This window comes from Clarias gariepinus, chromosome 24, assembly GCF_024256425.1.
Source record: "Clarias gariepinus isolate MV-2021 ecotype Netherlands chromosome 24, CGAR_prim_01v2, whole genome shotgun sequence".
NCBI lineage: Eukaryota > Metazoa > Chordata > Actinopteri > Siluriformes > Clariidae > Clarias > Clarias gariepinus.
Window position 1 is genome coordinate 22,571,868 of NC_071123.1, and position 17,803 is coordinate 22,589,670.

The window sequence follows — 17,803 nt, forward strand, 5'->3', positions numbered from 1 at the left end:
AATCAATTTCCATCCCTATTTGTCACACTTAAATGTTTCTGCTCATCAAAAACCGTTAACTATTAGTCAAAGATAACATAACTGAACACAAAATGCAGTTTTTAAATGAAGGTTTACGTTATTAAGGGAGAAAAAAAACTCCAAATCTACATGGCCCTGTGTGAAAAAGTGATTGCCCCCCTTGTTAAAAAATAACTTAACTGTGGTTTATCACACCTGAGTTCAATTTCTGATTACTGCCACACCTGTTTCAATCAAGAAATCACTTAAATAGGAGCTACCTGACACAGAGAAGTAGACCAAAAGCACCTCAAAAGCTAGACATCATGCCAAGATCCAAAGAAATTCAGGGACAAATGAGAACAAAAGTAATTGAGATCTATCAGTCTGGTAAAGGTTATAAAGCCATTTCTAAAGCTTTGGGACTCCAGCGAACCACAGTGAGAGCCATTATCCACAAATGGCAAAAACATGGAACAGTGGTGAACCTTCCCAGGAGTGGCCGGCCGACCAAAATTACCCCAAGAGCGCAGAGACAACTCATCCGAGAGGCCACAAAAGACCCCAGGACAACATCTAAAGAACTGCAGGCCTCACTTGCCTTAGTTAAGCTCAGTGTTCACGACTTCACCATAAGAAAGAGACTGGGCAAAAATGGCCTGCATGGCAGATTTCCAAGGCGCAAGCCACTTTTAAGCAAAAAGAACATTAAGGTTCGTCTCAATTTTGCTAAAAAACATCTCAATGATTGGCAAGACTTTTGGGAAAATACCTTGTGGACCGACGAGACAAAAGTTGAACTTTTTGGAAGGTGCGTGTCCCGTTACATCTGGCGTAAAAGTAACACAGCGTTTCAGAAAAAGAACATCATACCAACAGTAAAATATGGTGGTGGTAGTGTGATGGTCTGGGGTTGTTTTGCTGCTTCAGGACCTGGAAGGCTTGCTGTGATAGATGGAACCATTAATTCTACTGTCTACCAAAAAATCCTGAAGGAGAATGTCCGGCCATCTGTTTGTCAACTTAAGCTGAAGCGTGCTCTTGGGTGCTGCAGCAGGACAATGACCCAAAACACACCAGCAAATCCACCTCTGTGAAATGAAGACTTTGAAGTGGCCTAGTCAAAGTCCTGACCTGAATCCTATTGAGATGTTGTGGCATGACCTTAAAAAGGCAGTTCATGCTAGAAAACCCTCAAATAAAGTTAAATTACAACAATTCTGCAAAGATGAGTGGGCCAAAATTCCTCCAGAGCGCTGTAAAAGACTCGTTGCAAGTTATCGCAAACGCTTGATTGCAGTTATTGCTGCTAAGGGTGGCACAACCAGTTATTAGGTTCAGGGGGCAATTACTTTTTCACACAGGGCCATGTAGGTTTGGATTTTTTTTCTCCCTAAATAATAAAAACTATCATTTAAAAACTGCATTTTGTGTTTACTTGTGTTATCTTTGACTAATAGTTAAATGTGTTTGATGATCAGAAACATTTTGTGTGACAAACATGCAAAAGAATAAGAAATCAGGAAGGGGGCAAATAGTTTTTCACACCACTGTGTATATATATATATATATATATATATATATATATATATATATATATATATATGTGTGTGTGTGTGTGTGTGTGTGTGTGTGAACTACTGTTCAAAAGTTTATCGATTTGCACACATAGACAATACTCAGAACACCTGTGTTTTGAATTCGAAGTTGCAGATTAATAGTGACAAATTTGTAAAGTGTCATTTACATAAACAAAATGATTGCTATTTTGTTTTTAAACACTTGAGTTAAATGTTAGAGCAAGCCAATGAAGTGGGACGTTTTGTGCGCAATGACGTCACAGACTACACAGAGCAGCTCGCGCCGTTTCGGTGGTGGTGGTCGTCTATGCTAACCAATTAAACGACATTGCTGCGCTTTTACTGGTATATAAAATCCAGTAAAACTAATGATATTTCATAAAAATATTTACTGGCTGTGAAATTATTAGGGATGTCTGAAATTGCCTCAGAGACATGTGTACATGGGGTAACACAATGCACAGAATGTTATTTAAAAACACTGTCTTTCAATTGAAGTATGGGAAACACATTTTCCTGATCATCAGGAAAATCGGTTTCCCTCCTCCTACTGGCTATGGAAGTATCAGGGATGTCTGAAATTGCCTCAAAGACATGTGTGCTTAGGTAATACAGTGAGATGATGTTTTTTTTAAAAACACTATTTTTAACAAGAGACTCCTGGAAATCAATTCACCCAGTTAACATTTGTAATAAACTTTAAGTTTTCATATTTTGTGAAATTAAAGAAAAATAACCAATTCAGATACATTATTTTACGTAAAAATGCTATTATAATAAGTGCTGTGCCAATTATGTATGTCTGTTTTATCATGGATATCCATACAGTATATCATGGATTTCAGGATATCATGTTTCCTCATCATATGCGGGTTGGGTGGGTGGGTAGGTAGGTAGGTAGGTACAGTAGTTGATCAATCGGAATGGTTATTACCGTCGCGCTCACCGCCGCGTAAAAACGTCAGCGGCCAAAATAAATTAGTTGCATTTCAAAGTCATTCGTAAAATGGCCGCCAGGTGGCGCAAAGTGACATTTTCGCTCGTTGCCGTAAATACAACAGTGACCGTTATACAGCGTATCTCTGTATCTGTTTATTGTTATTTAAGTTCTGGATTATTTCAGGTACTTTAAACACATTGTTGGGTTGCTCATGTTGGCTCATATGAGATGTAGTTTACGAATGAACACCTGGTTGGGTTATTTTGACCCAACAACTGGTTTATTCATTATTCTTTCCTTTCTCCAAATATCAGCCTGCAGAATGTTTGAAATATTACTGTTTATTGTGTTACAGGTGTAGTTTTAAGAGTTGTTTAGGCAGGAATGCGTGTGTATACAGCTCAAAACCTCCATAAGTTATTAAAGATAGCGGCTATTTAGAAAAAATGCCCAGTGATTTCGGAGCTTCAGGAAATCTCCCGGCGCTCTGCGCATAACACCGGGCCAACTCATGTCGGAAAGAATTTATAAACGGTTTCTAAACGTGGGCTATTGTTTTTTTTTTACTTATAGTATTTGTTAATTTAATTTAAATGAGGTTTGGGCTCAGGACTTCAGAATCGTGATTCTCCTCTTTAATTTACTCCATAGTTTTAATCAGCGCTCAGCCGCATGCATTAAGTTTTCCAGAGCGCACCGGCAGAAGTAGAATAATGATTATGAACGCGTCGGGAAAACAGCAAGCAGACTTTAAATAAACGTTTGCGTTCATTTTCTGACGCGCTCAAGGTTACCAAAAACAATACAGAGCAGCACAGCTTACAACACTTACAAAATCACAACACTTACAAAATCACAACGTTTTTTCGTTATTGTGAGTGCGCTTAAATAAAAGTTAAGTCTTATAAAGGCATGTAGTCTTATATAGTTTTATTATATAGTTTTTGCACATTAAGCTGACACAGTTTTTTCAGCCTGTCACGGCGTGCGCCCAAATCAATATCGCTCCTCGCTCACTAGTTAGGCGGCCTCCCCTTCAGACATGCGAAGCAGCGGGACCGCAGAATTACACATGACTGGTGAGCTATCGTTACTATGGTTGCCCGGGCTTGCACCCCGCGCTATAAAATACTCGGGGTTTGTTGGGCTACAGTGGATTTTACTACGCGCTGTGTATGCAGCGCGCGTGCAACAACGCGGAAGTGCGGCATGCAAGCAGGGCAAATGGAACGCGCCCCAGTAACTTCAAAGGAGCGAGAGGTGGGAGGGGGGAGCAGAGTCAGCGCGAGCAGACGGATGGCCATTGCACTCACACCGTGTAGTAAAATCCACTGTAACCCAACAAACCCCAATCATCACCAGCCGTGCCTTATTCCGTCATGTCATGTGGGCATTATAAGCTTTGTATTGAAAACTTCTAACTAAAAAGTGGCAGCTGGCACGCCTTATTTTGTTAATAGTCTAAATAAAAACCCTCCGATTTAATTTCATATAGTCTAACCAGCGCTCAACCGCACGCATAGTTTTCCCAAACGCGAGGAAGTTTTTGGTGCTAAATAATGTTTATGCAGTATAAGAATTCCCATTAATCCTGGGTTGTTCTTTTAGTGTCACTATAGTGCTTTACAATGCCAGACAAGATTCAAATACAAATTATTCACCCTCCCCAGGTGTGAATCGGCTGTTCTCACCTATACATTCAGAGGAACTAAAATGCATTTCTCCCCACTTTAAAAACCTCTTGAATCTGAGGCTCTTCTGGAGACTTTCAGTGATTTCAATTTGTGTAATTTTAATCTCCTGGATTCTAGATTCTAAAGTTGACATTGTTACCTTTTTTAATCATTGGAATGGAAGAACTTATTTTCCTTATGATAGCATAAATTGCATTGTTTTTAATCAGTCTATACACAATAATATTATTTGTTTTTTTTGTTTTTTTTTAACGGGTATGGGGGCTATCTTGGTTCATTAATCTCCGTGCCTGGTTTAGGTTTAGTATTCAGTGCGCATCTGTTATATTACAACTATCATAACACTCAAATACCTTTTATTGGGGGTTAAGTAACTGATGTGCCTAACATTTTTCAGCTGAGCCTTTGTTTCACTGAAAACGACCGCGACACCCCCCTCTCTCTCACACACACACAGAGCCGAACAAATCATTAGCACGTCCCTCCCCCAAACAGCACAGACATTTACTTACACCTGAACTGAGTTGTTTGAGTAACATGGGTCGAACCCGTTACAAATCATAACAGTCTACTGCATTTCATTCTTATAATAACGCAAAAACACAAGCGGGGCTGAAAGACCGACATCAGCTGACGCAGTAGAACGTCCTAACACTGTTTTAATTTTATGGTCATTTATTTCAGTTAATAAATCTACTATAAATTTAAAGAACACAAGAAATAAGATGACACAAATCCATACACGCTTTTTTTCTAATTACAAGTGATAAAATCAAAAGGCTCACTGCCTCACTGGCTCACACATTTATTGTGCTTAAATTTGATCCTAATAAGATTTGATTTAATTTGAATTTTAGAACAGTGGCAGCTGGAACACCTAAAACAGATGCAGGATTATTTTTTTATAATCTAAATAAAAATGCTTTTTTAAACGTGGGCTATTGTTATTTACATGCAATATTTGTTAATTTAATTTAAATGGGGTTTGGTCTCCGGAATGTTGAGCATCAGGATCCTCTTCTTTACTTTCCTATGTAGAATCAGCGCTTAATCGCACGTATAAAGTTTTGTAAATTCGTTTAATGTTTAATAGTAAATAATGACCCCCGTTGCGCTGTACCACCGCTCGGAAAACCTTATGAAATACAAGTTTAGGACAATTATGATGATCTGCCACGGCGTGCGCGTGTGATGGGTGTACGCCCAAATCTACTATAACTACTCCCTCACTCCGTAGGCTCCCTGAATAGGCACCAAAGGGACGGGGCCGCTTATTTGTGCCGGCTGGCGATAATTAACGTTAATATGATCTCGGGCTTGCTCTGCATTATAAAAGCAAGGCGCGGAGGTTTGTCTGAGGTCTGGGAAGTACGTGATGTAATGGAGAATATGAAAGAAGCATGTCAGTGGGGAGATGTGACGCGGCCAGGCACTTTAAACAAGGACACTAGAATTCCGCCCCTTGATCTCCGCGCTGAGGACAGCGCGAGAAAGAGCTGCGCGAGCTCCCGCGGCATCTTCACTCCCGCACCGTGCCCGCCCTCGCAGCCCCGCTGCCGAAGAGGAAAAGGCTGCGAGGACGTTTGTGTTAAGTTTTTTTTACGTCAGCGAGGACTCGCGCCGGCCATCGACAGCGGGAGAAGCGCTGCCTCCGCGTGCTCAGTTCTGCCACTCCGCGCACCAACACTTATTGTCAGCTGTGTGCCCGCATGCCAGTGTGGCACAGCCCCCGGAACTGCACATGCACAATCTTTATCCCTTTCTTTCCTTTCTCCCTCCTTCAACACTTTCCTTCCCCATGTTACCTAAATAAATTACCCTTTTCCCGTAAGACCTCGCCTCGTGTCCGTGCTTTATGGTGCCGCCTGTGCAACATGGGTCGAATCCGTTACAGATCATAACAGTCTACTGCATTTCATTCTTATAATAAACGCAAAAACACAAGCGGGGCTGAATGACCAACATTAGCTGACGCAGTAGAACGTCCTCACAATGTTATAATTTTTATGGCAATTATTTTAGTTAATAAATCTACTATAAATTTAAAGAACACAAGCTATAAGACGACACAAAACCCTACACGCGTCTTTAAAATTTAAAGGCTCACTGTGTTAACATTTATTTTGTTTAAATTTGATCCTAATAAGATTTAATTTAATTTAAATTCTACATTTGTATCGTCATTTTAGTTCTGTGATTATAAATTTGTTTAACTACAATGTTTTACTTGATTTTATCCGCTACTACGTGCAGTTCTAAAACTCTGTGTCTCATTAATCCAGCAGAGAATGAACTAAGGCACGAGGCGTCAGTCTGTAGTTATATAGCGCCACTCAACGGTAAAAGCCAGCAAACGCACAAAGCCAAACGGTACCGCCGAGCGCGGCGACGGTAGGACCTACAGTCCGATTGATTAACCACTGTAGGTCAATAACTATGAGTGTGGTGTCCTATAATTGCTGTACCTGTGTGTTTGATATGTACACCATAGAACTGGATGTTTGAGTGGGTAAAAAATGAGTATGGTGGTTATCACGAGTAGACACGCTACCCTTGAGTTACATGCTATAATAAATTACAAAGTATAACCTTAAATATATTTAGAATAAATCAGTATTACATCTATCATCACACAGTTAATGTACTAAAAGTAGTCGTGATGTCAGTACTTGCCCAGCAAACCAGTCTTTTGCAGCGGCCTAAAACAACTGAATTATCTTCAAATATACAAAAAAAAAGTAATATTTTGTATAGGTTATCTGTTTAATTTAGTCAAGTTCGTAAAAACACTTTAAAACGAAAGAAAAACTGTTAAAATCCTCGCTCGCCTTCTCAGCGTTTGGTAGCAAGTGACGTCATGATTTGAATCTGCGCGCGCACTGTGCGCGACCGGGGAAACGTAGGAAAACTCAATTTCCCGGAACACCGGAAAGGTTCCGTGTTCAGTTGCGTTTTGACCCCCATCCCATAGTCCTTTGCGCATTAGCTTTAGCTTTTAGCTTGCAAAATACGGGAGAAAGAGAGTTTTCACACGGAAAAAGCACATTTTTAAGGGAAAAAGCATACATTTATAAGGTAAAAAAAGCACATTTATAAGGTAAAAAAAGCACATTTATAAGGTAAAAAAGCACACATTTTCAAGGGAAAAAAGGACATTTATAACGGAAAAAGCATACATTTTCAAGGTAAAAAAACTCACTTACAAGGGAAAAAACAGACACATATATGGGAAAGATGATTTGTCCTTCTGGGCCACCGTACTAATACTCTAATATACAAAATGCTCAGTTACATGACAGTGATTACAAACCAACAATGCTCGACCCAGTTTCCCAGACTAACCAGCTATTTATAGAAAATTTAATGACCTACCTCGGATCAGGTAAGCTACCGCATCACCTGACCGAGGTGCCTTCTGGGAAACTGAGTCTGCAAACAAAAACTACAAACAAAACAGTGATTTCTAGTGGAGATCCCTTATAGCTTAGTAAAATTGATAGATTTAGTAAAATTGTCCCTTATAGCTTGGTAAAATTTTGTGCCCTTTTATGTAATGTCAATGATCTTAATTTTCATTCAGATGAAACTTGGCATATTTAGATTTCCCATAAAAAGACATAAACCTAAAAAAGTGTATTATTCTAAAATGCAAAACTGTTAAGATATTGCAACATGAACTCGACATGGTTACAGATACTACAGATTGTTTTGCTTTTTAAACAATTTAAGCAACAATTTTTCAGGTCATATGGTTCTAGAAGTTTATTCCAATAAAATTATCTCTCCAAACTTTAATTTTTTAGGAAAGCAAGATGGTTACGTTTATGTTGCATAAACTTCAGGAATAGTTTTCTTTTTTTGGCACTCATTTCAGCACCAATACTGTGTTTTGGGAGAAAAGGAAAGAATCCATCAACTTTTGAATGGTAGTATATATATATATATATATATATATATATATATATATATATATATATATATACACACAGTGGCTTGCAAAAGTATTCGGCCCCCTTCAACTTTTCCACATTTTGTCACATTACAGCCACAAACATTAATCAATTTTATTGGAATTCCACGTTGTATTGGTCTTTCACGTAGAATTCTAATAAAATTGATTCATGTTTGTGGCTGTAATGTGACAAAATGTGGAAAAGTTTAAGGGGGCTGAATACTTTTGCAAGCCACTGTATATATATATATATATATATATATATATATATATATATATATATATATATATATATATATACTACCATTCAAAAGTGGGGTCACTTTCTAACTCCATGATGGTTCTTGATTTTTATTTCTTTCTACATTGTAAAGGCTGAAGGCGTCCAAAAAATGCATTAATCTCCTTTGAACAGTTAATGGTGAGATGTTTCTGCTACTTTTGCTCTGTAAAGACTTTATAACACCTCTAATCTGAGGTGCTGTTAATTAGTCATTTTTCAGGCTGATAACTCTCTAAATGAACTTCTGGTCTGTGGCAGAGGTAGGTTTTGGTCTCGCCCTCCTGGGAGGGCCTTCATGACAGCAAGTTTCATTATGGTGTTTAACGGATTTTTTTTTACAATACTGTTCTTGCAAGAACTATTACAGAAAGGCTGACCTCTGTGTCTTAAAATAACAACTAACTGTTGTTGTTTTTTTGTTGTTACATAATTACCTAATTCCATATGTGTTATTTTATAGTTTTGAAATCTCCAGTATTGTTGTGGAATGTAGAAAATAAATTACTAAACAAAAACAAAGAAATTTGCAAGTTGAATGGTAGTGTGTATATATACTGTATATGTATCACCAGTTTGAAAAGTGATTTGATAGAACATTTCATAGCAACACAACTGACACACAATTGTGATAATGAAACCTTTATAATCTATATATTGCTGCTGCACAAACAGGAATGGAAATGTGTATTTCTGCTAATCCTGATCCGACGGAGACTCCAGTTCCATCACTAAACAGGGCTGTTTCTCTCGAAGGATTTTATAGAATTCTTCATTTACTTTTTTTGTGGTAAGACACGTGTACAGCTCTCTCATTTTGTCTTGCGATGTTGTCACTGCCTGAATGTTACTGTACATTTCCTCAGTTATCATTCTGCTGGCTTTTAGATGGTCTGCAATCTCCAATACTGAACGAACACTCTGAATGAGCTTATCTCGGTGTTTGTCCACAAAGTCAGAGTCTGAAATGAAAACGAAAATGAAATGCCTGTAACTGTTAAACTGTCTTGTGCTTAATGAGAACAGTAACACAGAGGGCTTGTGTGACCAGCCATATAAAGCTGTAAATATTTACATAACATTATGTTATGTCTAGAAGTAAATGTGTGTGTGTGTGTGTGTGTGTGTGTGTGTGTGTGTGTGTGTGTGTGTTTCACATGACAAATTTACCCAGCCATACCTGCTAGATCCATGTTGGTTGATGCTGCCCCTGCACCTCATGTGACAACAAGCACACACACACACACACACACACACACACACACACACACACACACACACACACACACACAAACAAGAAAAAAAATTGTTCACAGAGAGTAATCAGAAATAGAACAAATTTACCTCTTACATAATGCGTGTAGACATTTAAAGGTCCAGTATTTTGCTACGTCCTCTCAATATCCCTCATATAAGGCTTTGTCTACAGCTTCTTTTCCCAAAACACAGTTTCAGTGTCTATGTAAATGAGCTACAGTACTACCAAGCCCCGCCCCACCAGAAAACACCAGAGCTGAGCAACAAGCCACGAAAAGGTCTTTTCTTACATGAGGTCACATTAGGCCCCAGTGAAAAAAAATACACTTTAGTGTATTACAAATATATTGAAATCCTCGATATGTTGCAAATATACTAACAAAAAGTGGTACCAACAGTTAATATATAAAAAGTATACTAACATCATGCTTTTACCAAATTTTTGAATTAAACTTTAAACATACTTCAAAATAATTGTATTATGGTACACTTTCCAAAAATATATTACTGGAAAATATACTTTAAGTGAAAGGTTGGTTTAATTTCCAAAGTATACTTATTTAAACTTGTTTTTCGATTTATTTTTGGTATATATTTTTTAAAAATATGCTCGAAAAAATCAATGTACAAATGTACAGAAAGTATACATTAGAATACAATTTTTAATATACGGTAGTCTCAGTATATTATCAGTTAAATTTAAATGTACTTTATCATATGTACCTATATTTATGTACCACTTTTACCGTTAAAGATAATTAGTGGTGCTTGCAAAGCATCACTATTGTTATCTCTCAGGCTTATTATTATTAGTGGTGCTAGCGAAGCGAGCATCACTATTGTTATCTCACAGGCTTAATTCCTTATTATTATTATTCTTTCGTACCAAAGTTGCCCCAAAAATCCCATTGACTTAACATTGAGGTCAACTTTGACGGATTGAAGAGAGGGAATCTTGTAGAAACGTAAAATTTACCATATTTGAAGGGGTTTGCAACCTGTGTCAGAAGATACCCTGCACAGGGGTATATGTTTTACCCCCGGGCAAGAGAAGTCGCCAAATTTGCCCCATTGACTTATAATGGGGATTTTGGCGAACAAATAGTTTGTCGTAACCCATGAATGAGGTGTCAAACCGTGCGGCTTATTCGGGAATGGGGTGCAATGACTTTTCTAAGGGGCGAGGGGTAAACTGCCCCAGCAGAGGGCAATTAATATACAATGGTAACTTCCATAGGACCTTTGAAACTAAATTTGACTGTGGATCCCACTGTCGTAGGGACTCAGGAGAGGGCTCATTTAACTCAGGCAATAAATCAGTCTTTCGCATTGATCATGTTGCTTATAAGCCACGCACCCTAGCAACCTCATTTGCATGATGCTAACATGATTAGCATGTTGCTAGCATGATGCTAACAATATTAGCATGTCGTTAGCATTATGCTAACTATTTGGGGTCGAATACAGCTCTAGCTATTGGGCATTCGCACATCAATCTAACGTTATTTTTTTTCCCTAATTTTAATTTTAATTTTAATATAGAGGATTATGTTGGCTGCATTACATAAACGCATTAGAAAGAACAATAGCGTTTAATATTAGCCTTTAAACAGGCAACCTGCGCAACTAATCATAAAGACATTCAGCATGCCCCCTACCTTTCGGCACACCCCAACCTTTCGACACGCCCATTACTTTGATCTGCAGCTACCCCTGTCTTGTCCGCTCACTGTCATAAAGCCACACTTGCACAAACTGCAGCAGAGTTAGAACTCTTCAACTATTTCAGCCAACCAGAGACTAGAATCGGCGCCACATCAGCCAATCAGAGACTGGAGGCGGGCAGATTTGGAATGTTTCTAGTTTAAATTAACGGCTGGAAGCTGCGTCACGCTTGCGTTTTTCATATCGTTATTATTTTATTTTCATCACCATAAGGTAAATTTAACTTTTTTGTTAGTTAATTTGTAATTAAGTACATACTGTAGAAAGTATTGTTTAATGTGTTATTGCTAAATCTTATGTACTTTGCTTGTGGTATAATGGCTCCGTAGCTCTCGGCCTGTTTTCAGTCTCTGTGTAAGAGCTAGAATCAACACACCAGGTTTAAACTAATACTGTACCTGTATATTCTTATACTTATGTCTGTCTGTGTTCAGACAACAGTTTAAAGTTAAGTTTGTGTGTTTGTTACACGTTTTGTTAAACACAAATAAACTATAATAGTGCTTTTTTGTAACCTTGTGCAAATTAAATCTGTTGAACTCATGAATAAAATCTGCCTCATAATTACTGATGTAATGTTTTTAAAAAACAAGTTATAGTGTAGAAAAGTTATCGTTACAAATGCAATTAACTTCTCGTCTGCAGCAGAGGTAGGTTTTGGTCTCGCCCTCCTGGGATGGCCTTCATGAGAGCCAGTTTCATTATGGTGCTTGACGGATTTTGCGAATGCACTTGACAATACTGTTCTTGCAGGAACTATTACAGAAAGGCTGACCTCTGTGTCTTAAAATAACTAACTGATGTTTTTCTTGTTGTTACATAATTATTTAATTCCATATGTGTTATTTTATAGTTTTGATATCCTCAGTATTCTTGTACAATGTAGAAAATAAATCACTAAACAAAACCAAAGAAATTTGCAAGTGACCATAAACTTTTGAACAGTAGTTCACACACACAGACACAGACACACACACACACACACACACATATATATATATATATATATATATATATATATATATATATACTGAACAAAAATATAAACGCAACAATTTTGTTTTTGCTCCCATTTTTAATGAGATGAACTCAAAGATCTGAAACATTTTCTACACAAACAAAATAACCATATCTCTCAAATATTGTTCACAAATCTGTCAAAATCCGTTACAATGAAGAACTGGAGTCAAGTCGAGACCCCAATGAGGATGACGAGCATGCAGATGAGCTTCCCTGAGACTGTTTCTGACAGTAATTCTTTGGTTATGCACTCCAATTGTTTCAGCAGCTGTCTGAGTGGCTGGTCTCAGACGATCATGGAGGTGAACATGCTGAATGTGGAGGTCCTGGGCTGGTGTGGTTACACGTCGTTTGCGGTTGTGAGGCCGGTTGGATGTACTGCCAAATTCTTTGAAACACCTTTGGAGACGGCTTATGGTAGAGAAATGAACATTCAATTTACGAGCAACAGCTCTGGTGGACATTCCTGCTGTCAGCATGCCAATTGCACGCTGCCTCAAAATTTGCGACATCTGTGGCGTTGTGCTGTGTGATTCAACTGAACCTTTCAAAGTGGCCTTTTACAGGTGGCCAGTCTAAGGCACACATGTGCAATAATCATGCTGTCTAATCAGCATCTTGATATGGCACACCTGTGAGATGGGATGGATTATCTCGACAAAGGAGAAGTGCTCATTATCACAGATTTTGACAGATTTGTGAACAATATTTGAAAGATATATATATATATATATATATATATATATATATATATACAGTACATATATACAGTATACAGTACTGGCCAAAAGTTTGGACACATCTTCTCATCTATCTGTCAATGTGTTTTCTTTATTTTTTATGAATATTTACATTGGTAGATTCTCACTAAAGGCATCAAAACTATGAATGAACACATGTGGAGTCATGTACTTAACAAAAAATGGTCTCCACAGTCACCGGACCTGAACCCAATCGAGATGGTTTGGGGTAAGCTGGACCACAGAGTGAAGGCAAAGGAGCCAACAAGTGCTAAACACCTCTGGGAACTCCTTCGAGACTGTTGGAAACCATTTCGGGTCAACTTTTTATATTGATATAGATTGATTTTGCCCTTTTTAAATAGTGTTATGTTTTTAGGTACTGTAAAAAAAAAAGTCACCGTGTAAAATATTCTTTAGCACGGCATTATCAGCACTATCTTCACCTTCAATAAAATATGGTTTAAGTTCATGTTTCAACTACTATTTCAACTTTAGTGAAATGTGTGATATGGGTGTAAAATTCTTGGCGCTACAAAGCCTTCATAGCCCAACTAGTGTTCAAACCCCTAAAAGAAAGAACGTTCTACATGCTCTCAGTTGTTATTTACATATAGGTTCCATGTTCATTTATATTCTTGTATTAAATCTACTTTAATCAATATGTTCTTGCTGTTGCTGGAGAATTCTTAGATCTAGGCCTATTATTCATTTAATACAGAATCTTTATTTTACCAACTTTTTTTTCATTTCCATGTTTTGCAGCATGTTTTAATCAGGAAATGAAACCCTGTCTTTACATTTCAATTTGATCACAGTCTACTAAAATTGCCCATAAAATATTAAAAGGCCACACCCACACTTGACATTACAATTAATTAGATGCCAAACCCGTTTTTTTATAAATAAAGACAGCAGCGGTAGTAGACACTATACAGTAAGTCATTACACAATAACATCAAGTTGTTGAGATACTTATTAAACTTAGCAAATACGTATGTCTTTGTATTTTAAAAGAAAGCCGTACCAAACCATTTATAACAGCTCCTCCTGAACATGCACACATTCACAAATGTTTTTTTTTTTAAAAAAACGCTTACCTGTAAGCAAGACCAGGCGAGACCACACCTCCTTCTTATTTTCATCCAAAAGACCTAAAGTGACTTCATCAACGTCAGTATTACAGAATACCTCAAATGTTGGGTGATAGTTGGAGCCATAGTCACGTTTAAAGTTCTTAAACTAAGGAAACAGGTGATAAAAGTTTACTTTGTTTTTTTATGGACAAACTGATGCTGAGATTTTTGTATACTGGTATGTCCTGTCTCTTACCTCTGGTTGGATTGTAATCTTATGGTGAGTATTTGTAGAAACAGGCCGGTATTCTTTACCAGGAGTCAGATCACATGTAGCTCTTGATGCAATGTATGGCTGGCAACTAGCACTCATGCTCATGTTGCACTCTTGCTTTTTCACCTTTAAAGGAACCAAAATGAAATGTATTCAGTTTAAAAGCCAAAATAAAAATAGTAAACAATCTGGAATAAGTGTGCCTTTTATTAATGATACAAAACTGTTTATCATTTGCAATGATGACATCAACACAGACTATGTTAAAAATAATAAAATAAATATATTCATTAAAGATGATTACCTCTTCAGCTGGCACATTCCCTGGCAAAAGGTGCATGTGCAGTTTATTTTTCCTGTGCTTGCCTTTCAAATTCATATCGAACACTAGAACCTGGGCTTCAATAGGATAATCTTTGAATATCAGGTCTCTTAAGAGACTGAAGAGTGAGAAACCTTGAACGTCTATGATAACATGCGTGTCTGTTACTTGTAGTGGCTGAATGATCTCCACATTACCACCAGTCACATGTGCCACAGACAGTTTCACATCATCTTTACCTGTAACATATTAATAATCAGTGTTTTAGATAATAACTAACATAAATTAGATATTTTCTTCCATTAATGTAGAATAGAGGCTCTAATTTATTAATTACTAAAAATTGCACATACAGGACATATGATTAAAATATAAACTATAAAAATGATTGTCATTTACATTAATGTAATCTTATGTGTATTTCATTTTTAACCATGATTTGATAAAAGTTAGATATGAGTCAACTTACGGGTCTCACAATGTGGAAGATGTAGTTTCCTGATTGAACCTTTTTGGCAGTTAATACTGTACAGAGGTCCTGCAGGCTCCTCTTGGCCTAATCCATCCAGCGGACAGCTGTCCCAGGACACTATTCTGTACAGCACTTCCCCTTCCCCTTCCATCTCAAAAATAAGCTTGGTCACTTCGCATTTAAACTGACCAGCATGAGTCCACAGAAACCTGAACATAATATGAACATAATGTCTTATTATGATATCGTTAATATCTTCAACAAAGAGTTTGAAGCGGTAGAAAAAGATTATATAATGAATTATTTTCTTTTGCATTATTGACTAGTCTCTATTCCCCCTGTGATTTAATCTACTTGCCTGCTGGTTACTATTAATAAAAACCTAAAAGACTGGACATGATATCTGGATGTCTGGCACTGATTTTTTCATACTTGCAACATGAAATAAATCAGGGACATTACCTGTACTCATCTTTGGTCTCATCCTCAGCACATTTTTCAACCAATTCTGGAATAAATACTTCCACTGCTGATGAGGGCTGTTAAACAAAGACAGGAGACACGGGGTAGATAGTTTCACTGCTTAAGTTTAAGCAACTGAGCGGTCAAATCTTTAAACACACATTTCAAATGATATAAAAAAAAAAGTATTGCAAACTGTTTAAAATCATTTTTGTATGTTCTCTTTGATAGCACAAATTGCAAAATATGTAACAGTGGTTTTGGTTTCCACAATGCATAGATCAGGCTACAGTGGTGTTTGTAGTAATTTATGTATGTTAATTACAGTATGTACACTACCTTGGAAAAACAGCTTCATAAACAACATTTATTCTTAGATTATATAATAAAATAATAAAAATTATAACTAAAGTGTAACCTGTATTTAACATAACAGGTTTCTTTAATCTTGCAATCAGTTAGTCAGCCTATTTAAATGATGTTCACACTGCTGTGTGGTACCATAGTGCGTACAGAATGAACATGGACCAGTGAAAGCAAACGAGAGAGTTGTCTGAGGAGATCACAAAAAAGTTATCCACAACCTTATCAAAGGTTATCAGAACATCTCCAAGCAGATTAAAATTCCTGTGGCTCCAGCTGCAAATATTATTAACAAGATTACTGGACATTGCCTCAGGATTGAACCAGCCATAGGATAATATAAATGGGGACCAAAGAGCCACGAGCAACTTCCAAAGAGACTCAAAGTGAACCCCAAGGTCAAGGTACATCAGTGTCAGATTTTTCTGACAGTCTTTGAGCAAAACTGGACTTAATGCAAGATGACCCAGGAGGATGCCACTGTTGAGAGTAAATGATTAAAAGCCAGACTGGAATTTGCCAAAATTAAATGTTTCTTCAGGAACATCCTTCAGACAGATAAGACAAAATTGAAGGTCTTTGGCAGTTCACATCAGCTGTATGTTTACAGACACACAATTTTCAAAGAAGACCGCTGTACCTACTGTGAAACATGGAGGAGGCTTAGTTATGTTCTGGGGCTTTTTTGCTGTGTCTGGCGCAGGGTATATTAAATCTGTCCTGGGCACAATGAAATCTCAAGACTATCCAGGTGTCCTGGAGCCAAATATACTTCCCAGTGTCAGGAAGCTCAGTATCATTCACAGGACATGGGTCCTTCAACAGCATAATGACCCAAAACACATGGATAGAAATACCCAAGAATGACTAAGAAAATAAGACTATTCTAAAGTGTCCTTCCATGAGCTCTTATCTAAACCCTACCAACAGGTCTGAAATAAGCTGAACATTCAGTCTGCAGAAGACAGCCTTCAAACCTGAGAGAGATGACCAGTGGACCAAACTACCTACTTTTTAAAAAAATGTAAAAATCTCAATTCAAAGCAATGTCTGATTTTTAGTCATTTTTAGTCGAAATTCAAACATCCAGACTGTGAGGTGAGAGTTCTAACCACTAAACTACCATGACGACTCAATCAGATTGAGTGGGAAATGGTAAAAGGGGGTTTGCAGTATTAGTTTCATAACAATATTTTATACATTAGCAAATAGGTAGAAATGTTTACTCACCTGATCAACGCTGGACCATATGTACAGGTAAAAGGACAAAGAATGCAAAGTGAGATTTTGTCCCCCATTAAATTTCAGTTTCTGATCTAGTTTTTACTGTATATACATATTATCAATAATAATGATTAGATATTATCAATAATAACAAGCAAAAACAAAGAGATACATCCTAGAATTTAAAATCTAGTTCAAGCTGGATCTTAAACCACTATAGATTTGTAAACATTCGAGTACCTATAGGGCTTTACATATTTAAAATGATTGATGTATTTTCTTCCAGTAGCAGTCACATACATTTTCCTTTTGTATTTAAGTCTACTTAATTTTTTTATCCTATTTATTTATTTATTTATTTATTTATTTAAATGGTGTAAATAATACCTTGGTTAATAATGTGAATTTTAAACTGCATGCTT

The 17,803-nt window shown here is 37.2% G+C and overlaps 1 protein-coding gene across 1 annotated transcript; it reads right to left on the reverse strand.

Annotated features, from left to right (window-relative positions):
• Positions 1-9,612: 9,612 nt before the first annotated feature.
• On the reverse strand, positions 9,613-17,398 carry LOC128511932 (uncharacterized). The gene is made up of 7 exons (XM_053484979.1): positions 17,388-17,398; positions 15,795-15,871; positions 15,330-15,541; positions 14,843-15,099; positions 14,521-14,664; positions 14,289-14,430; positions 9,613-9,656 (listed from the first exon to the last, which is right to left on the reverse strand). Exons 3-7 carry the CDS (start codon positions 15,481-15,483, stop codon positions 9,613-9,615), a joined length of 741 nt encoding a protein of 246 aa, XP_053340954.1. The 5' UTR covers positions 15,484-15,541; positions 15,795-15,871; positions 17,388-17,398.
• Between the last annotated feature and the right edge of the window lie 405 nt (positions 17,399-17,803).